Below are 21,581 nucleotides of genomic sequence, written 5' to 3'. Positions count from 1 at the left end.
GCTGTGTAGAAATTCGCAGACGTCGGATCGGACTGATTTTTTTTCCACTTTGATTTTGAGCATGATTCCATGATTTCCAATGATCGTTGCGCCCAGAAATTCCACTATTGATTCCACAAATATTTCCAAAAGGAATATTTCGTTCACCGATGCGTGGGACGTGACTTGAGTTGTTTTTGGCATATTGACATTGTTTTGTGAATTCATTGAACAATTATGATTTTGGACAATTCCTCACTTGCAATCGTTTAGGGGTGATCTTTTTCTTTGGGATGAATTATGAGGGCGGCACGGCGGAACAGCTGGTTAAGCGTTGGCCTCGCAGTTCTGAGGTCCCGGGTTCAATGCCGGACCCGCTTTTGTGGAGTTTGCATGTTCTCCCCGTGCCTGCGTGGGTTTCCTCCCACATCCCAAAAGCATGCAATATTGATCGGACGCTCTAAATTGCCCCAAGGTGTGATTGTGAGTGCGACTGTTTCTCTCGATGTGCCCTGCGATTGGCTGGCGACCAGTTCTGGGTGTACAACGCCTCCTCCCCGTTGACAGCTGGGATACGCTCCAGCAATCCCTGCGACCCGTCGTGAGGATAAGCGGCAATGACAATCGATGGATGGATGAATTATGATAGCTATTGAGAAAATTGGTGCTAGAATCACTGTTTCATCATGAATTTGTTTCTGTTATTCTTGCTTTGGTATTGTTCTCCTTTCGAGCGGCTGTACGAGACGGAGTGTGACCCAGCGACATCTGAGAGAGTGATACACCCCCTTGCTGACCTCAAAGCAGATACTCCTGAACCACCATCAGCATCCTTTAAATCAGATGCCCTGCTGATCTCTCAGGTTTATCAGGACAATGCTGCAGCTTTGAAGAAACGTTTGCTTTAGTATTCGTCCTTGTGTTGTAACCTTTTGACCCGAGAAACCAATAAAAAGAGGTACACCGACTCAGAACGGGGGTTGGAGTTGCAGCAGGTCAGCCAAAACTGTTTCTCCTCAAGCCAAATGAAAGACCTCTCCTGTCCCTGCATTTGCATATTTAGTCCAGCAGTTGGGTGTCAAAACCTGTCAATTGGTTATGCCGCATTGAAGGGGAATGAGATGAGCCACTCTGGTTGGAGGCGAACGGATTTGTTTGTAAACACTCCCACGCCGCGTTCGCGATCAGATCCACCGGGCTCCCCTCATCTACGAAATTACAAGCACCAGTCGTCACCTGTCGTGCTGAATCCACGCCCTTAAGGAAAATAATGAAACTGATTTTTAACCAATTGTTTTTTACGGTTTTAGTTAATCAGATTTTTTGGGGGTTACATGGCTATAACGTGGCCCAGTTACGCACTTGCGCCCCTAGCTTGAGTTGCTCCTTCCCCTCTATAGAAAATCTTGGGCACCTTCATCCGCATCAGTGGTTAAACGGCAAATTTTTTTTTCAAGTTGGCCAATTTCTACCAGTACAGCGTGAAGCTGTCTAGCAAAATTGTCTATATTTTCTTTTTTATATTAAGTCCATGTTAAAGTGTCACTTTATGGCGGTCCAAATAGCCAAAAATACAGCGCCTTTAAGCTAAAACATATAGGGATGTTAATTTGCTAGCCAAACTGTCGCCCACACCATTTGAGAGTGGAGACGATTGTTCAATTTTTCATGGTTTTCATGCGTCCTTTATATACCATATGCGTCAACTTTTATCATTTTTTATCATTTAAATGTGGCAGGGTCATTAGCAAGATTCATCTCTGTGGTGTGTCAAATTTAGCAGGCGCGACAGACTTGCAGATATAGTACGTGTGTGCAAATAGTATTCACATGCTCGCGAGCACGTGGAAACATGAGCATGACACATGACAAGTCTTGTGAGCGTGCGGCGCTTTAGCGGCGCTTGAGCATTTTCACGCCACAACCAACTCGTCCAAAATGCACGCAAAGACCGAAGCTCACCTTGGTACCATCCAGGCTGATGATGCGGTAGACATTGCGCGTGCTGTCGTAGAAGTAGGACACGGTGACGGCGTGTTTGCTGGTGGGCAGCCAGTTCTTCTTGGTGTTGGGGTCGATTTGGAAGACGTGGGCCCGCGTGCTGTAGATGGGCTGCTCCCTGAAGGGGACGAAAAAGAAGTTATGAACTTCTTTGTGCCGCAGCACCAACGTCTCTCCAAACCCGACGCCGAAACGACCGTCGTCCACCGGAGTGCCGGATCGCCCGGCCAAGCGGATAATGAGCTCGCCGTCCTCCATCGTTACACAAAAATCAACTCCAGGCCAAAACACTTATGGGTACACATCGTCCGGTTTGTGCAGGTGTAGTCTTGAAAGGAAACCAGCTATCGAGGTGACGAGTCGCTACGTCATCGTCACCACCGGCGTAAACTCTGGACTGTTTGCCCTCTTCGCAGTCAGCGGCGTCGCTCTATGCGCCGATATGGGAATGTCTGCGGCGCGGAGCGAGCGAGGGTCACACGGGGGAGAAAAGAGAGCGTTTAAAGCTAAATATAGACAGTAGGCCACGCTTTACTGCCAAAGACACACCCCGCCGGACTGCACTTTCCACACCGACTAACTTTCCTGTGCGTGCGTGTCTGCATACAAACAGACGCTGCTGAACAGTTTCAAAGTTACAATCCTCAGAGAAACACATCCTAAGTCATCAGAAGATGAACAAGATTCACCTTACACTGCACTAGTTGTCCAACTTAACCACACGAAGGACGTTGAAATATCATGTAAACATTATGTGCAATTCAAGCCTCTGGCATTTGCATTTGCATTTTCACTGCATCCAAATCTTTGCTGCGTTTGCAACTTTGCACACATTCACAACTGCAAATTAGTGTGGTTGTTGTTTTTTTTTTTTTGTTTGGGGTCAAATCTTGTCTTATTTGAACTTATTTCTTAATTTGTTTAAGTTCAAGTCTTACACACTATTAAACTGGGACCGCGGATAACAAATTCCGTGCCATATTGTGTGTAAACGTGTGTTAGCATGACGAGAAAACTTCTCGAATTGTCAAGAAACAGCGGAGCGTCAAAATGCGGGACATTCAAGCAACGGCATAGTGTTCGGAGTGCTTCTATTCCAGAATCTAAAGTCATACAAAGTTCAAGCAGTCCGACAAGGCAGCGGCGGCAAAACGCTAAGCAGGATTCAAAAAATATGAAACAAGGTCCGATGACTGCGTTGCATTTACTGGATGCTGGAATCTCCGCGACTGTGCAAGTAAGTAATTTGCAAGTTTGGAGTTGGGCTTTCCATGTCACAGCGAGCCTGTGCCACCATATTCTAGTCCAGTGATTTCCAACTTTCATCGAGCCAAGGCACATATTTTACAATTGAAAAATCCCACGGCACACCAACAAAAGTAAATGCCACCAAAAATTGATAGATTAATTACTGTATGTACTTCCTGCCATCTCATAGAAGAGGATTTTTTTGTTCTGTCATTGTGCCTCACAGGCATAAACAGATGAATAAAGATACATTATTTCTTGGAAATAAATGTTTTTGTTAGCCATTACATAAAATTGGATAACTTCCCACGGCACACCTGAAGAGTGCTCACGGCACACTAATGTACCCCGGCACACCGTTTGGGAATCACTGGTCTATTCACAACTTAGTTCATGCTTCCAAGTTTTGCCTCGCAGTCATCGGACATTGTATCACGTTTTTTTGGATCCTTCCTAGCGTTTTTGTGCCTCTGCCTTCTCGGAGTGCTTGAACTGTGTATGAGCTCAATTTCTGGAATAAAACCACTCCGAACATTATGCCGTTGCCTGGATGTCCTGCATTTTGGTCCTACCTCACTCCACTGGTTCTTGACGCGAATCCTTTTGCATTCCGACTTCCACAGGCCCAGAAAATGATGGGGAACGTCACAGTAGATTCATTGAAGTTCAGAAACGTACTCATTTTGATAAAATACCTATTCATTCGTACTTCTGAAATAATCTCGGTATATTTATACCTTTGTGGCACGATCAAAGCTCCACGAGGGGCTCGACTGACAAGACTTAATTTCTCACTGACCTTTGTGTGACGCCAAAAGGCGAGTCTGGCTTTGACCCCTGCCCGTGGAGTATTTTTAAGTCTTTGGACCATCCATTGAGTCATGTGTAACCTATATACAGTCTGTTTTGTTGTTGTAGAACCACTGAGAATGCCCTCATCCTACGGCATCGTGCAGGCTTTCCGGGTCGAATCGACACACTCGTGCACACACACACACATAGTCAAAGCACACGTTGCAGGGGGAGAAATTCTGAGCTGGCAGTGCTGGCAGAGCGGGAGATAGAGAAGTGCTTACACTGCACTGAGGGGTGATGGGGGGGGGGACATCAAAGGCTCGGTGTATAAATGAATATTAAAATTCTATCAGCAGTACCCCTCCTGCGTGTGATTAGCCCGGACGGGGGAAAGACAGAACAACGCAAAAACAGAGGGAAGTTAAGTCGGGAGGAGCGTGATGGAGGGAGATGAGGGGGGGGGGGTGGGGGGGGCACAGGAAGTGTGAGAGTGAATTCGGGCTGATGACTGCTCCTCCGCAAAGCTGCTTGTAGAGTGCAAATTATCATAATCATGGACAGCAGTGAAAGTGGCGGAACTGTGAGTCATTTCGACTTTGCCCCCCCCCCCCCCCTGTCCCCCAGTTTGTGTGAGCTGCTTGGCAACCGGCGTCCTATCGCATTGCATAATTGGACAAAAGCCGCGGCTAATTTGGCGCTAACTCCTGTGCGCATCAAACGCCGCAACATTCCCGCGCTTTGATGCCAGAACCCGAGCCTTTTGTTCCGATATGACACCCACCAGTTGTCGGGGGGGGGGCGGAAAAAAAAATACCAAGCCACAGTCCTTCGTGCAAATAATAAATTGGTTTGGATATCTTCTTTTTTTGTGTGTGACAGTAATCCTCACGTGGCCTTTTAAATTAAATAGCTTTTCATCCATTTTTAATCAGCAGCCCAATTACCTAATACAGTAATTCTTTCCTGGAAGTCCCTTGCAATCGCACTACTGACCTCTCTTGCTCTCATAACGACCGGGGTGGCTATCAGAAATAAATAAACCATGCAGAAACTTTATGAAGTACCGACACATTAGAGCGATAACACAAGATCCACACAATTGAACTGTGACGGAGATCCGTCCGTCAATTTTCTTAGTCACTTATCCTCACGAGGGGGCAGGAGGCAGGGTACACCCTGAACCGGTTGCCAGCCAATCGCAGGGCACCTCGAGACAAACGGCCTCACTCACAAACACACCTAGGGGCAATTTATAGTCTCCAATTTGCATGTTTTTTGGATGTGGGAGGAAAGCGGAGTACCCGGAGAAAACCCACGCAGGCACAGGGAGAACATGCAAACCCCACACGGGGAGGGCTGGGATCGAACCAGGGTCCTCAGAACTGTGAGGCCAACGCTTTACCAGCTGTTCCACCGTGCCGCCCTGTCAGGGAGACATTATTGCAAATATCTTTTCGTCATTGTGATTGTAGTTCACAATGGTGTATAACAACGAAGCATCATGGGAGAAGTGTTTGTAATATTTTGCCCCGTCGGATGATGAACTCAACATAATAATTGATTTAGTAAACTGGGGGGGGGGGGGATTGGTTGGCATGCGGGGTGCATTAGAGCAGGTGATGCCACGAGACCGTCGAAGCAGAGAAAAAAAGGGTGACGTGATGAGTGCAGAAGAGTGAGCGCTGATGATGCAGCCATTTTTGTGACATCAACCATTACACAAACTGCTCGTGTGCACTTGCCGGCCACAACAATAGGTACATTTGCACCGGGATCCAAATGTTCATGAAAATATTCATATGAGCCTGAACGGGGACATTCTTGAACATGAATGACAGCGAAGCCGCGCTTTATTGGGGTTTGTCTTTCGTTCTCCATTATTATTGATATGAATGGAACTTAAGAACGTTACATTTATGAATATTTTAGACATAGAACACTTCTGTGTTAGTAAAGCTGTTTTTTTTTTTTTTTTTTTTTTTAGTAATACAGTAAAGCCTCGGTTTTCGAACAAATCAGTTTTCAAACGAAAAATCGGAGATTTTTTTGCTTCCGTTTTCGAACGAAAATCGGTACTCGAACGCCACTGGAAAAACACGGAAATAACATATTGCGCGTGCCCAGACCGGCTTTTTTTGGAAATCCTCACGTCTCCGAAAAAAAAAAATAATAATAACGGGAAATAACATAATGCGTGCTGATCCACCCATGTCAACAATTGCCAATTATGGAAGCACAGCTCATGAAGTACTTGTGTTCTTTTTTTTTTTTTGTTGGGGAACTTTAAGAGTTGCGTATAGGGCGGGAACACATGACCACAGGTACACATACACACACCTGTGTAGTTGTGGGTGGGGGGTGGGGGGTAATCAAATGACAGGCGTAATCTATATGATGTACCGGAGGGGCTTGACGCACAGAACCAAACCGCTTTTTCCCCCCACGTGTCACCTCAAATCACTGCAAAAGGCCGCATACTATTTTCTACTTGAGTGTGTCCCCTTTAACTGTGCAGCTGCCCCTATTTCTGCAAAGGGGGTGGGGCGGGGGCGGTGGGGGGGGGGGTAAACACAAGCATTACATAATGCTGCCCTCCCCCCCAGGAGTGCTGACTTTCCCTAGACACCTTGACCCCCACCCAGCACCCAAGAGGCTTTCCTTCTTTGGAGAGCTTTCTTTTTTTTTTTTTTTTTAAATTATTATGATTAATTTATTATTATTAATTCCACAGAGAAGAGCCTTAAAGGGAGTTGAGTTCACATTAGGCAAAGTGGGCTTGTTAACGAAGTTGCTCTATTTACTCAAAAGTGCCTGTGATGACCCGAAACAAACTTTCCTCTGCGCAAACACCTGAGAAGGAGAGAGAACGAGCAAAGGAGAACAGGGATGGGATGTCGATGGACATCTATTATTATCTACCTCAAATATGTCATAAGCACCACACGGAGCTTTTAATATTAAAGCCAAGAGTGAAAATGGGCTTGGAAAGAAGGTCAAATGACACGCAGAGAACATGAGAGGACGAACAGATGAATTCAGAAACTTTCTTGTGGAAGGCATGCTGGAATGTTGTCTGTCCTGGATCATTCCACGCCCCTTAAAGCGATGTTAGGGAGGCTCCGAAATGGAGTGTGATGTGTTTTGCGTGTTCCAGGTGGGTGCTTTTCCAATATAAACGTTTTTTTTTTTTTTTTAAATCCATCCATCCATTTTCTTCGCCGCTTATCCTCACAGGGTCGCAGGAGTGCTGGAGTCTATCCTAGCTATCATCGGGCAGGAGGTGGATTACTCCCTGAACTGGTCGCCAGCCAGTCGCAGGGCACATCGAGACAGGCAACAGTGGCACTCACAATCACAGCTAGGGGTAATTTTAGAGTGTCCGATTAATGTTGCATGTTTTTTGGGGATGCAGGAGGAAGCCGGAGCACGCGGAGAACATGCAAACTCCACACAGGCAGGTCCGGGATTGAACCCCGGGATCTCAGAACTGTGCGGCCAACGCTTTCCAGCTCCGCCACTGTGCCGCCATGAATAAATCCAAGACTGTAATTCTACTTCTTCTGGTTCTCGAGCCAAACTGGCACTGGCACCAGGTGAGTGGGAACGGGAGGAAAAGCGCCCACAGCAGTGAGTCCGAAAAGTCCAGTACTAGTTCCGCTAATGCTAGCGCAAGTAAATTAATTGGATGCAACGTTTTAGTACAATACTTTGCATTTCATCCTTAAAGGCTCTGCGACTAAAAATCTCAGATTTGTTTCCATTATTATATTATATGAATGTTTGAAGACCACTGGACCTGTGGTTGCTTCAGAGCGCCCTGTTGTTGGAGCGTGACTGTGCGCACCTCCGAGAGATAAAATGGAAGCGCGAAGGGGGATTAAAAAAAAAAAAAAAGTCCAGAGGCAACGTGTGCACGGGGACTTCACACTGGCAGGGCTGCTTTAGAGTGCCTCGTAGTTGTGGCGTGGAAAAGCCCCGACACATATACACATTGGTACACTGTATCCAGGCGGCACGGTGGCTCATGGTAAATCGTTGGCCTCACAGTTCTGAGGACCCGGGTTGGATCCCGGCCCCGCCTGTGTGGAGTATGCATGTTCTCCCCGTGCCTGCGTGGCTTTTGTCCGGGCACTCCGGTTTCCTCCCACATCCCCAAAACATGCAAAATTAATTGAACACTCTAAATTGCCCCTAGGTGTGATTGTGAGTGCGGCTGTTTATCTCTATGTTCCCTGCGATTGGCTGGCGACCAGTTCAGGGTGTACCTCCTGCCCGTTGACAGCTGGGATAGGCTCCCTCGTGAGGATAAGTGGTAAAAGAAAATGGATGGATGGATATACTGTATCCAGCTGGTGAAAACTTCAGAGAGAACGTGCAAACTCCAAACAGGAAAGCCAGAGCCCAGAATTGAACCCCCGAACTTAGAAATGTGAATGCGAAAAATTATTTTTCTCTATGTGCCCTGGAGGCGGCACGGTGGCTCAGCTGGTGAAGCGTTGGCCTCACAGTTCTGAGGACGCAGGTTGGATCCCCGCCTGTGTGGAGTTTGCATGTTCTCCCCGTGCCTGTGTGGCTTTTCTCCGGTTAGCTCGAACATCCCAAAAACATGCAAAATTAAATTGCCCCTGAACACTCTAAATTGCCCCTCGGTGTGATTGTGAGTGCGGCTGTTTGTCTCGATGTGCCCTGCGATTGGCTGGCGACCAGTTCAGGTTGTACGCCGCCTCCTGCCCGTTGACAGCTAGGATAGGCTCCAGCGCTCCCCGCGACCCTCGTGAGGATAAGCGGCGAAGAAAATGGATGGATATGTGCCCTGCGATTTGACGGCGACCGATCCGTCCCGGCGGCCCTAACGAGGACAAGTACCGTCAAAAATGGATGCACGCTCAGACCGTAGTTCAAACCGCCAACGTCATTACGTGCATGTTGCCATGACAACAAACTCTTTTTTTTTTTATCATCGGTTGACACGCCAGCGCCAAACCGCGCCGAGCTCGGCCTCAAAATGCGATTCCCGTTGGGTCACGACTTCGACACTTCACCCATCTGAGCAGAACTATTTTCACCGCGCTCCGCTCCCCATAAGCGTTTGATCGGTTCCATCGCGGATCAATTGACTCATTGAGTCGGTTGCGTAAGACGGAGTTAGTCACCGGCACGGCAGAGCTCGGAGAGCGCTGGTTGGATGGGTGGAAGGACGGAAGGGTGGATGGATGGATGGATGATGTGCTGCCCACACCGTGGGAGGTGTGAATACGCTTCGTGCAAGCCTTCTGTGTTTTATGGCTAATGCAGGAGTTTTTGGCTGAAGTTGCAGCTATGCCTAGCACCGAAATGATCAACCTCCTGGTGGGTCATTAATCCCACTAAACTGTGGGGGACATCTGTTAATGAAAGCGAGGCCTGGGTGGGGGTCAGGGACCACTCCGCTCGAGACGGGGCGGGCGGGAGGCATGGAAATGAGCGCTGCTGCGCGCCGAGGAGGTACATCTCGCGGGTGGGCGCACGTTGCGGGAGATATTTAAGGTCGCAGCTTGCTGCCATGGAGACGGGATGCCCCCTCGCAGTCACAGAAACTGCGTTCGGCGTCGCAGCGACTCTGAGATCGCCGCCTATGAAAGACCCGGAACAGGATGTGCAAGAACATCGCAGCGCAGATGTCTGACAGAAGAAGAAAAGCGTGTTGTTACTTACGCCCTCTGTTAAAAAAAAAAAAAAAAAAAATTACATAACTGCCAGTCATGTAGGCTGAGAACACGCAGCGTGATGGCGAGGTGGCGTTATTGCCGCCACCAAGGAAGTTTGCACTTTTGGCTCGCCGGAAGCTGTCATGTTAAAAAAAAAAAAAAATCCACTTTTATTCAATTTGCTCATTCGGCAGGAATTAAAAATGCACACGGAAAATCAAATTAAGCAGATTCAGACACTTTAACAGCATGTCTAAATATTTAAGACTTTCCAGAATTTTGTGTATTATCCGTTGTTTTCTTTTAGGTATCCACTGACGTGATACAATATTTGAATTTATGTTTTTTTTATATGAGTCAAAATATTAGGAACATGGCTTATGTAACCACTAATAAAGCTTTTGTATAAGATGAATAACTCCTTTACAGTCAGCCAAAACCGAGAAATGAATGTTTGCTTCAGGTATTGGCTCTCATTACACTCTGTAAGTGGTTGTGATATTGTAATCTATATAGGATATGATTCGGAGGGGGTGGGGGTACTTTTGGCACATCCGGCTTGTCTTACTTTGGGAACAAACTCTCAGTTAGGATCCTCAAAGTTAGGCAATGAACTCAACTTTCCGCATTGGGCCTCAAGTCTGGCTTCCCGACAGACTTAATTAAGAGAAATACATTTATGATTGCATTTTATCATTAGCCACACTCGCCTGCCACCGATCCGAATCTGCATTTGTACATTGTTTTATCGAACATAAGATGCATCCTTTGCATTGCCTAATCGGACATGTCCACGGAGGGTGATGTGATAAAAAAAAATTAAATTAAATTAAAAAAAAAAAAAATAAACATTGACTTACCCCATTGTTGAGGCTGGAACGCAAGGCGACACCTCTGGTAACAAGAAGCAATCTCCGTCGGATGAGACGCTGCGTATATATATATATATATATATATATATATATATATATATATAAATATATACAATATTATGTATGTATATATATATATATATATATATGATGCTGTTGCGTCCACACTGCAGCTTCTCCCCCACCTCCCCTCTTTTGCTCGATTTCACCGTCGGGTGCGTCTGCAGGAATGCGATGACAAGCGCTCCATCCCCCGCGGCTGGCCGTCACTGCGCGGACCCACGCAGAAGCGTCGCCGTGCGCATGGCTCCGCCAAATCCGACGCTCGTCCTGGAGCTCAGGAGATGGAGATCCGGAAAGGCTGAGGCGTCAATGACAGATTTCCGTGCCGGAGGAGGAGGAGGAGGAGGAGGAAGAGGAGGGTGGACAAGCCCCGCTGCGTGGACTGGGAAAGACAAACCAGAGGCAGGAGATAACACACAGCAGCATCACAGCGTCCACCCCCCCCCCCTCTCCCTTATTGGCTCGCGGGCTACACCCCCACGTTTCTAGGAGCGCATCATTTCTTCACCCCTCTTGTTTTGATTACTTATCGTGACAATGCGCGAAAATGCACGAATCCGAAACGAGGCGCCGAGACGCGGTTGGTGCAAGGTTTGGTCATAGGTTCCCGCATCTGCTTTGCGAGGGGGCCGCCTCCCTCCCACGGAGCGGCGTGTCACTATCAAAAAACCCCACGTCACCCGCACCGTCCTCCGCAGTGACGTCACTGGGCTCTCAGGAGACTGACTCGTTTCTTTTTAAGGCATGCTTCACCAAGTTTATTGGGAAAAAAACCTGCAGCGGACACAACATGAGACACTCGCCGACAAAGACGAGAAGTAACAAAGTATACATATTATATTATATAAATAATATCGATTAATTGGACACTCTAAATTGCCCCTAGGTGTGATTGTGAGTGCGATTGTTTGTCTCTATGTGCCCTGCGATTGGCTGGCAACCAGTTCAGGGTGTACCCCGACTCCTGCCCATTGACAGCCGGGATAGGCTCCAGCACTCCTGCGACACTCGTGAGGATAAGCGGCAAAGAAAATGGATGGATGGATATCTACAACATTATCCCCTCATTTCGCTTTGCCATAGATTTGTGTTTTTTTCCCCAATTTTTCACATGCAAAATTGTGTATCAAACAAATATTTTATAGGAGTACAGCACATTGATGTTTTTAAACAAACAAAAAAGTGCATTTATTCATAACATAAATGCACCACTTTTGTTTTTACTCCCATAAATCTGCAATGTTGAAGTCATGTACAGTAATCTTGTAATCAGGCTTGTTTTTCCTCAAATATTGTTAACAAATCGAAATATGTTTGCGACCACTTCATTGGTTTGGCAAATGTGGCTTCTATATCTTATGATATCATAACATATGAAAAATAGTTGGGGGTGGAGGGGAAGTCACATTCTCGGGCCTGGTTGCAAACCAATATCTTTGGTCATAAGGAAAACAATTGGGGCTTTATCTGAGTTGATGTCACGTGCGTTCGGGGTTTTATAAAAGAGTCCGTCCAAGGTGTATGGACTGGATACATCCATCCATCCATTTTCTTCACCGCTTATCCTCACGAGGGTCGCGGGGTGTGCCGGAGCCTGTCCCAGCTGTCAACGAGCAGGAGGCGGGGTACACCCTGAACTGGTTGCCAGCCAATCCCAGGGCACATAGAGACAAACAGCCACACTCACAGTCACACCTACGAGCAATTTAGAGTGTCCAAATAATGTTGCATGTTTTGAGATGTTTAGAGAGGAAACCGGAGTGCACGGAGAAAACTGGCCCAGGCACAGGGAGAAGATGCAAACTCCACACAGGCGGGGCTGGTATCAAACCCTGGTCCTCAGAACTGTGAGGGGAAAACATTTTTTCCCCCCTGCTATTGACTACTGGTAGCTGTTGCATTTTTCACTTTGTGGAATTGACATATCCATATCGTGTAAAATAATCTTCCCGAGATATTGGTTTAAAATTCTGATTAAGACTCACCTCTGCAAGATCAGCTTTTTTTTAAACTCCCTTTTTGTATATAAAGATTCTCTTTTGTTAACAGATCACGGTTTTCTTCAGTAATGTGATCTACTTTATTTGAAAGTTATGGAAAATTATGGAAACGTATTGCATTCACTTGTATAAAAAAGAAGCTCCTGAATGATTTTTTTGAAGGCTTTATTTGTCACTTCTGATGTTATATGGCTTGTCATTTTTTCATTGGTGTTGTACATTTTTTTTCCCTTGAACTTTGTATGACGAAAATAAGCTATACACCCATATAGGCGTGTAGTTGGCATATTTTTTAAATACAGTAATAATGAGGCATATCTAAAAACAAATGTGATAAATATTGCTGTCCATCCAATTTGGAAAACCTTACAACGAGGTAAGTAATATTTTTGGTTTACTGTGACGCAAAATTAGAGGCAGTCAATGTGACATCTTTCTTGAGTCAGACGACAAAATATTGTTACGCGTGCTTTAATTAAAACCACGTCACGATACCGCGAGATTACACAACAAGGAAACAGGAAGTGGATACTTCCATTGACTGCACTTTCGGAAACGGTGAGTGTTGATGAGTGTGTTTTGTTGTTAAATAAAGTTTGAAAGCAACCGGTTTATTTCTGAGCGAATATCAATTTTATTTTTCGCCTCTAAATAGTCGATTGAGGGGCTCCCGGCTTGACGTTTGCGTGTATTAGCTTGAAGCGCTAGCTCGCAGCAGTTAGCGCATTACCGCTTCAGCCCAAGTTTGTGATTGATTCTTGTCAAGTGTGATGTTATGTGCAATTTTCACTCTTGGAATTTTCTGGGCGCCACATAGTTATCATAAGAGTTAGTTGCGTCTCCATTAGCTAGTCCATGACCTTTTTGTTTTGATGTTGTGTTTTTTTTTAAATCTTCGATGTCAGCGGTGTTGACGCTGAGGCATGTTCCCACACGGCGCATCACCGAGGAGGCGACCGGCCAACAACCCCAGGCCGTATCACGCACCCTCTCCGGTGGATCCCCACTTTTTCCAGCGCGGAGGGGTCAACGGGTGAGCCTTGACTCGGAGCTAGTATTGATTCGGATCGTGCCAATATGTTATGGGTTATATTTTCTTTTTGTCGCAGTTTTTTTTACAACTTCACAAGTACATACCTCACAAAAAGTTTGGGATATTCATTCAGCTTGTGAGTAAAATATCGCGATGAACCCAACGTGCACTTGAATAACATTTAAAGACAAATTTACGTCAGTTTTCTGGAAAGGTTTGCCTGTTCATGCCGGTTTTTCATCACTTTCTGCACAACTTGGTCCGACAAAGATGCACGGCAATGGTCAGAACAAGTTTTAATAATAATGACAAAAAACATTATGTCCACAGCCCCCTTTTTTTAACATGTCATATTTGGCTGTTAGGTCAGGCAGAAAGTTGTATAGTTTTAATGCCAGATTTCAGTTTATTTGATTTATTTTAAGCCTGCCGCTGGAGTTCTTTGTAAATTTGGTTATTATTGATATTTTGTTGGAAATTTCAAAGAGACAGAACAGAGTTTTAAAGGCATGTGACAGTGAAAATGATAACTGAATAAACAAAAGATAGGACACTAGCTGTAAGAATAAGAAAAATAACACTGTATTTGAGTTGTTTTTTGTTTTTTATTTTGGCGATCAGCGTCCTGTTTTGCATTCAAAGGTTAAGAGGTCAAAATAAGTTCACTGCTGAAGGTTATAAGGCATTGGAGGCAAATTGTGAAATTTCACCAGAAAAGCATTCTTTGTGTCATAATTATTTTATAATTTTACATTGGGGGGTTGTGAGAGATCTTTGTTTCCACTCCCTATGTAGCAACATTTTTAATTGCTTGACGTCTTGTGTTTAACAGCTATGATGTTCCTGTACATGACAGTTTGGCTACTCATGATTGGAAGCCTCACCCACCGGCGCCTCCTCCGCCTCGTCACATGGAGAATTGGCGCAAGTATGTTTCAAAGGTCATAATTCACGTTTGTCGTCATTTGCGCGTTACCGCCTCATCTGCTTTCACAGGCGGAAACATGAGGACCACGACCCCTCGATTGCGAAGCGCTTACGTGATGACTCTTCGTCATCCGTCCCTTCTTCAAGACATCCTCAGAGTCGGCACTCCCGTCTCTCCTTTAGTCCTGACCATGCGGTGGCGGGCTTCTCGAGATCGTCCCCCGATTTTGGTCACCTTCCCCCCCGCCCTCATTCCCATCTCCACCCTCACGTGCATCCGGTCCCGCACAACTCCGCGAACCTGAACTTCTTCGCCAACGACAGGGTACCATGAGATGACGGCGTATTATCATCACGCCGATTATGTATTCATGTTGTTTGGCTCTTATTGCGCCCTCAGCTGAGCGCTCAGGTGATGACGCTGTTCGAGATGTGTCAGCAGCAGTCTTCTGATTTATGTCGGAAAGAGAAGTGGCGAAGTTGGCTGCAACGGGACAGGCGAATCGCAGAAAGTGTGTATGAATTACTTTTTTTTTTTTTTTTCCTCCGTAGTCTTTGTCACTTCTTTATTTTTCTCACAGTGGGGCGGCTGTATATGACGGGATCCACCATGAGTGGATTCGCTACCCGGAGCAGTGATGCCGATTTGTGTTATGTCCTCCATGAAAGTGTAAATGTCTTTTGAGTTATTTATTTGTTTATTTATTTATTTATTTTAAATTCCGCCTTGAGGTCTGTCACGATTTCTTCTCAAAATCACTCTTCTTTTTTTTTTCAGGAAAAAAGAGATCCAATTGCTGTACTCTCTACCCTCCAAAGGATAATGAGGTCAATGAGTGAGTAGAAAAATGTAATTTTTTTTCACAAATTGTGTAAATAAATCCAGAACTGTCCTCCATTTAATACCAATTAAAGGGTAATTCTGCTGCTGTACCCAATAGTAATTAATAAGTAATAATAATAATTGACAATGATGTTAAATCCTCTCTCATTTAATAGTATTTTGAGAAGATTTTTATCGACAATTACGAATTTTCAGGGGCGCTGCCATTTTCGCAAGTCACATGACCTATGTGGGCGGATGTGACATGTTACGTGGGGTTCCAAAAGCTCGATTACACGGGACACCATTGTGCCCAGTGCTGATTTCTCCGACTGATCCTCATCTGATGAAGAAATAGCAATATCGGTTGATCGGGAAGACGGAGGAATACTTCCATACACAGCCGTGAGCGGATCGGTCGCTCGGTTCATCGGGAAGATGGAGGAATACTTCCATACATGTGCGCTCACGGCTGTGTATCGAAGCATTCCTCTGTTTTCCTGATCAACCGATACTGCTATTTCTTCATCAGATGAGGATCAATCCGTGAAATCGGCGCTGGGCATAAATGGCGTCCCATGGAATCGAGCCTTTTGTTGCGGCACAACACGTCACATCCGCGCAAGTAGGTCATGTGACTGGCGAAAATGGCAGCGCCCCTGAAATATCGTAATTGTCGATAAAAATCTTCTGACAACACGATTAAATGAGAGAAGATTTAACATTACATGACCTATTGGATACATTGTTAATGCAAACCAGTGGATTTCCCCTTTAAGTACCTCATCCTGGAATCAAAGTGTGTTACAAAGTTACATTTAAGTATTTGGGCCACACTGGAGACAAAATAGCGTGCAGTAAAAAATACATTTAGGGGTACTGTGCACCCCCAAGCGTGCCACAAACACATCAACTGTCCTTCACAAGTTCCCCCACCACTAGGTGGTGCTATTTCCAAAGTGGGAATCAATGTTTTTCTGCTCCAAATTTCTTCCTAGTGTATGTGGAGCGGCTGTGTCTGATCAGAGCCAAAGTGCCGATCCTCAGGTTCCAAGAGAAAGGCAGGTAAGGTAGGAGCAACACCCGTCATTGATGTGTAATGATGATGATCATAATAATAATGCGTGTGGTTCTCTCTCCAGCAATCTCGTGTTTGACCTGAACGTCAACAACACGGTGGGCATCCGAAACACGTTCCTCCTGAAGAGTTATGCATACGGTATTTGTTCTCACAATTCAGAAGTCGGTTCAGCCTATTAGAGGAAGGGCTAAACACGCCTGGTCATGTGACCTCCCGTTTGTCAAGTCGAACCCAGGATACGACCCCTCGTCGTCGTGGTCAAGAAGTGGGCACGGCACCATCAAATCAACGATGCCAGCCAAGGAACGTTAAGCAGCTACGCCCTGGCGCTGATGGTGCTGCACTACCTGCAGAGTCGGTACACACGCGCATACATGCGAGCCGCCCGTCATTCCTCATTTTTGGATACATTATCGTTTCGTATTTGCCATCACAGCTCTCAAAGAACCAGTGCTTCCTTCGCTACAGATGGACTTTCCAGTAAGTCGCCACACTTTTTTACAACTTACTTATGTATAAATTGAATGCATAAATGCAAATGTGTACTATCCCGTATTCTTCATTATGATTCTAATGCGGGGGTGTCCAACTCATTTTTATCGAGGCCCTCAATGTAGTTACGGTTTCTGTCAGGGCCACAAAAATCTTTAATTGACCCATCATATTTACTCATTAAATTTATCAACTAGTTTTGCAGTCAGAAATCAAGGGTAATTGGTTTTGCAACTAGTGTTGATATTTGGTAACACAGAAATGCTTGCAATATCTCAACATCATCATTTATGATACGGAAGTTTGAAATTTTAGTTCAAATTTTAACAAAAATCATGGAAGTTGATACACATAATTTGGCGTCGCGGGCCACATAAAATCATGCAGCAGGCCGCATCTGCCCTTGAGTTTTACACCTGTGTTCTCATGGATTAATTTTAATAAATTGCAGTGGAACCCTGGCATACAGGGACTGAGTCCAACCACAAAGAGCGAAAAGTTGCTGACAATTGATGCTCAATTTAATTTTTTTTAAAAAAAACTTCTATTTTAACTCTCAAAAATCTTGAATAAGCGTGGATAAAATGTTACTAAGGATTTTTTTTGTATTGGTTCCCCTTGAGAACAAAAATAAATAAAGCTAAAAAAAAAAAAAAAACCAAATCCAAAATGTGAAAAAAGAAACATTCCACAAATAGTTGAATCTGTGGGTGCTGAATTGTAACTGCTGGGGTACACTTTACATTCTTTAAAGGGGATATGTAAAAAAATTGTTTTTTTTTTTTTTGTTTGTTTTTTTTACACTTGAAAAATCTCCTACACTACTAAATGTTTTCGTATGAAAATCGGTACACGAACGCACCCGACAAAATCCGGAAATAACATATCGCACGGGGCCAGACCAGCTGACCCACGACGGGCTTTGTTGTGAATTCCCACACCGCTGAAAAAAACACGGAAATAAAATCGCGCGCGGCTGAAGCAGCTGACCCACCCACGATGCGTTTTGTTATTGTTTATTGGAACGCCTCCCGGAAAAAAAAACAAAACGGAATTGACAAAATTGTTTAAAGTTATTCCCCACTTTTGTTAATTAAAAAAAAGTTTACAGGGCCGGGGGCCGAGTCGCTACAGATATGGCAATGCACCCCCAGCCTAGCATACTCCACTACTAAAGCATACATTTTAAGCAAAAAATAAATATATTACTTTAAGTATTTAAACTATACATGTATTTCTACTCTGCAGTTTATTATCAGGAAAAACTAAAAAAAAAAAGCTTTAAAAATCCAAATCTTTTAGACTTTGAACGCATTATTTCTTTTTCCGTTCATTGTAATTGGAAACATCGATTTGGGTTTCGAACAAATCACTTCTCAAACCGAGACATCACTGTATTTAAAATGACATGTGCAAAAAAAAGGCACTTGGGAATGTGACAGGAATAAAACAAAAGTCACACGAATTCTCCCTTGTTGTCATGGCCTTTGCACTGGATTGGTAACCATAATGCATATGATATGATAATTGTATTGAATTGTAAATATCTTGTCTTAATTGATAGGAGTGTTTTGATCCATCTTTGGAGATCGACATGATCCCCGAGGCATGTAAAAACATGCCCCGGTACAACTCCCAAAACCAGTCGTCTCTGGGAACGCTCCTTCTGGGTTTTCTCCAATATTATGCAACGGAATTCAGGTGCTCAACACGACACAGCGCCGATGCATGCGCTTCACGTCACGTGATTTTGTTTTGCTTTTGTGTGCTTGTTGTGTATTGCCCTTCACTTCCCCAAACTGCCTGCCTCTCTTCCTCTCTCTCTCTCCCTCCCTCTCTCGTCTTTCCTTGTCGCTGCGCTCGTGTTTCTGTTTGAGCGCCAGGGGCAGGTGTGACCTTTGGCTTTCCGCAATACCAACCCGACATCGTATTATGCGGGCTGTTTGCAACGCGGCACATTGTAGAAGTATCCGGGCTTCCTTCGACATAATTTGGGTTGAAATGAAGAGAATGTGGAACACCCGAGTACACCCCGAGGATTGATTTGTATCGTTTGCGCAACCCTGCTCTTTCCCGGCCTTTGCTGTAATAGATGCCGTGCTTTGTTTAGATCACTCGGTGCTTTTGTACCTTGTCTCTAATGCCGACTTTTTTTCCCCTTCTGGAAAATATGCCATATTTTTTCTAGTACAATATATTTGAGGTCAGTTTGATTCCTACGTAGTGATGAGTCATCACTGATTCACCCTGACATCAGAATATAGAGTGCACATTCTTGGTGCTAATAATGACATTTTTTATTGTAAATAAGAGAAATGTTATGCTTACTAAAAAAATGTCTGAATTGTTTTTTTTTTTCATTTATTTCTGATACAAAACAAATAGCTCCTTGAAAAGAGTGAAGTAGGACTTATCGTTTGGTACAGCGTCCCGATCTAATGACACTCAACGGGATTTGTTCCAATTGCAACTGAACAATGCTGATTTAATTTAATTTAATTTTTTTCTTTCCTCTAATGCAGCTGGAAGAGGAACGTGATCTCTGTTCGAGCTGGCAAAGCTTTGCCCAAGCAGAATCATCCAAATTGGAACGACAAACTCATATGCGTGGAAGGTAAGCAAATGGTCGACTACACCACGACGGCGAATATCTAACAAGATCTTTATGAGGGAATTATTGCTTTCAACCCGGTGGTTTATGCGGTGATGCAGCGCTAGCGTTAGCGCACCTGGTTGGTTATAAGCCTCGGTACACAGAAAGAGTTTCACGCTAGCGCGGCGACTCTTTCTGTGTACCGAGGCTTATAACCAGGTGCACTCTGTAGGCCGGGAATTACGGTATATTAATTGTGGAATATCCGTGTCAGTGATTTTTTTTTTTTTTTTTTTAATTTTTAATCCCCCCCCCCCCAAATGTGTGAGAAGCTTTTCATCTTCAGATATGCTGCTTGCAACTTTTTCTTTTCTGTTTTCTCTTTTTGACAGCACAGACTATAGTCATCATATTTGTGCAACTGCGAAGTAGATAATTGAATCTTTTTTTTTTTTTTTCCAACTGATTCGATGACTCCCACGGTCTGTAGCGCAAGGAAGCTTGCAGGGGGACAAATGACCTATCAAATGACAGGCACACCCACCCTTTTTTTTTTTTTAATTGAGAGACCTCCAAACGTGCATTCATTCCTCAGAACAGTATTCTGAATAAATTCATTTTATTAGATTCAGTTCAGACAGAATTAGAGGGGAAAAAGATCCATCTATCCATTTCTTAGCCGCTTATCCTCACAAGGGTCGCGGGAGTGTTGGAGCCTATCCCAGCTGTCAACGGGCAGGAGGCGGGATACACCCTGAACTGGTTGCCAGGCAATCGCAGGGCACATCGAGAAACAGCCGCGTTCACAATCACACCTATGGGCGATTTACAGTGGCTGATGTTGCATGTTTTTGGGATGTGGGAGGAAACCGGAGTGCCCAGAAAAAAAAACCCACTCAGGCACGGGGAGAACATGTCAACTCCACAAAGGGAGGGCTGGGATTGAACCCGGGTCCTCAGAACTGTGAGGCCAATACTTTTCAAGTGTACCACCGTGCCGCCAGGAAAAAGATCCTCTCCTCCGTAGTGGAGCTTGTTAGCTGAACGCACATCTCTGGTGATGATATATCCCCTACAAAAATTATTTGCATATTTGAAGGGCTATATTTTCCAAATGGATTAGTTTTTTATTTCCACGTCTCAGGAAAACTCCATTCTCCATGATTTAAAGCCAGCCTCAGACTTGTTGGGACAGGAGATTGCACGTAACTGGAATGTGCGCAAGCCAACAAATAAAATGTTTTACGCATGACCGGGAAACTATAGAAATAAAATACAATGAGAGAATATCATCCAATAATAGCCAGTATTATTTGTAGACATGACTGATTCCATGGTATTCTCTTTAAGAGCCATTTGAGAAGAAAAATGTTGCACGGGCAGTCTTCAAGGAAGCCAAATTTGATGCCATTAAATTTCAGTTTCTAGAGGTATGTGGGGGGGAAAAAAAATACATTTTTTTTAAAAAAGTTTCACTGTATTCCTCATGTTGCTGTTTTATTCTCTTCCTTAATGTCATTTGTTTGCACAGTCCTGGCAAATACTACGAACGGAAATGGACCTGAACTCAATTCTTCCTGTACAAAAGATCATTGAAGAGGAAACATGTTGGAAATGAGGTGTTACATGACTCGATGTGTTATTACAACTCTTCTACAACCGTGCAGCTTTTCCCAAAGAGGCACAGGGTGCATCTTTCTCAAAATACCCCCCCCCGCCCCCCGCCCCCCGTCTGCTGCAGCTTCATCTGATTTGCTTATACCCGTCATAAGAAATTGTTTAGATTTTATTGTATTTCTCCTGTCACACACCAAGTGTCTTTTGTACATGTTTTTGAGTTTTGTTAAGAAATTAAATCACTAAATGTGATCGATTTGAAATCACTATGTTGCATGCTGGATTTTCATTTCTGGATTTTGTCTGTTGAACGCACCACTCCAACAAGGCGCTGGCTGCAATTTTTTACTTTTTATCTTTCCTGTAGAAT

The 21,581-nt window shown here is 44.5% G+C and overlaps 2 protein-coding genes across 6 annotated transcripts in view; one reads left to right on the top strand and one right to left on the bottom strand.

Annotated features, from left to right (window-relative positions):
• Nucleotides 1–10,620, bottom strand: part of homer1b (homer scaffold protein 1b) — a 31,033-nt gene extending 20,413 nt beyond the window's left edge. For 2 of the 4 annotated variants that reach the window (XM_061817279.1, XM_061817282.1), the window contains exon 1: nucleotides 1,942–2,421. In XM_061817279.1, coding sequence (XP_061673263.1) covers nucleotides 1,942–2,238 — 297 coding nt within the window. In that variant the 5' untranslated portion in view covers nucleotides 2,239–2,421. Of the gene's footprint in view, nucleotides 1–1,941; nucleotides 2,422–4,027; nucleotides 4,209–10,570 lie in introns of those variants that run through there. The other 2 variants (XM_061817280.1, XM_061817281.1) reach the window with 2 other exon arrangements.
• A 2,506-nt stretch (nucleotides 10,621–13,126) lies between these two features.
• tent2 (terminal nucleotidyltransferase 2) lies at nucleotides 13,127–21,477 on the top strand. 2 transcript variants are annotated; one of them, XM_061816737.1, is made up of 15 exons: nucleotides 13,127–13,203; nucleotides 13,551–13,678; nucleotides 14,511–14,606; nucleotides 14,675–14,930; nucleotides 15,006–15,117; nucleotides 15,187–15,275; nucleotides 15,384–15,441; nucleotides 16,427–16,493; nucleotides 16,571–16,647; nucleotides 16,735–16,863; nucleotides 16,946–16,989; nucleotides 18,566–18,702; nucleotides 19,524–19,615; nucleotides 20,945–21,024; nucleotides 21,126–21,477. In XM_061816737.1, the coding sequence occupies exons 2-15, from the start codon at nucleotides 13,569–13,571 to the stop codon at nucleotides 21,210–21,212; spliced, it is 1,434 nt and encodes a 477-aa protein (XP_061672721.1). In that variant the 5' UTR covers nucleotides 13,127–13,203; nucleotides 13,551–13,568; the 3' UTR covers nucleotides 21,213–21,477. The 2 variants fall into 2 exon arrangements, with proteins under 2 accessions (XP_061672721.1, XP_061672722.1); XM_061816738.1 differs by lacking the exons at nucleotides 19,524–19,615; nucleotides 20,945–21,024; nucleotides 21,126–21,477 and having other exon boundaries at nucleotides 16,735–16,867; nucleotides 18,566–18,705.
• Nucleotides 21,478–21,581: the final 104 nt, after the last annotated feature.

The sequence above is a fragment of the Syngnathoides biaculeatus genome, chromosome 4 (genome assembly GCF_019802595.1).
Source record: "Syngnathoides biaculeatus isolate LvHL_M chromosome 4, ASM1980259v1, whole genome shotgun sequence".
In the NCBI taxonomy this organism is placed as follows: Eukaryota; Metazoa; Chordata; class Actinopteri; order Syngnathiformes; family Syngnathidae; genus Syngnathoides; species Syngnathoides biaculeatus.
Note: the sequence above shows the minus strand (reverse complement) of the source record. Positions and strands in the feature narration are given on the sequence as shown.

Coding starts and splice junctions, on each gene's coding strand:
- tent2 (XM_061816737.1), top strand. CDS start 13,569: ATGTTCCCACACGGCGCATCACCGAGGAGGCGACCGGCCAACAACCCC. Junction 13,679..14,510: donor CAGCGCGGAGGGGTCAACGG/GTGAGCCTTGAC, acceptor TGTGTTTAACAG/CTATGATGTTCCTGTACATG. Junction 18,703..19,523: donor TATTATGCAACGGAATTCAG/GTGCTCAACACG, acceptor CCTCTAATGCAG/CTGGAAGAGGAACGTGATCT.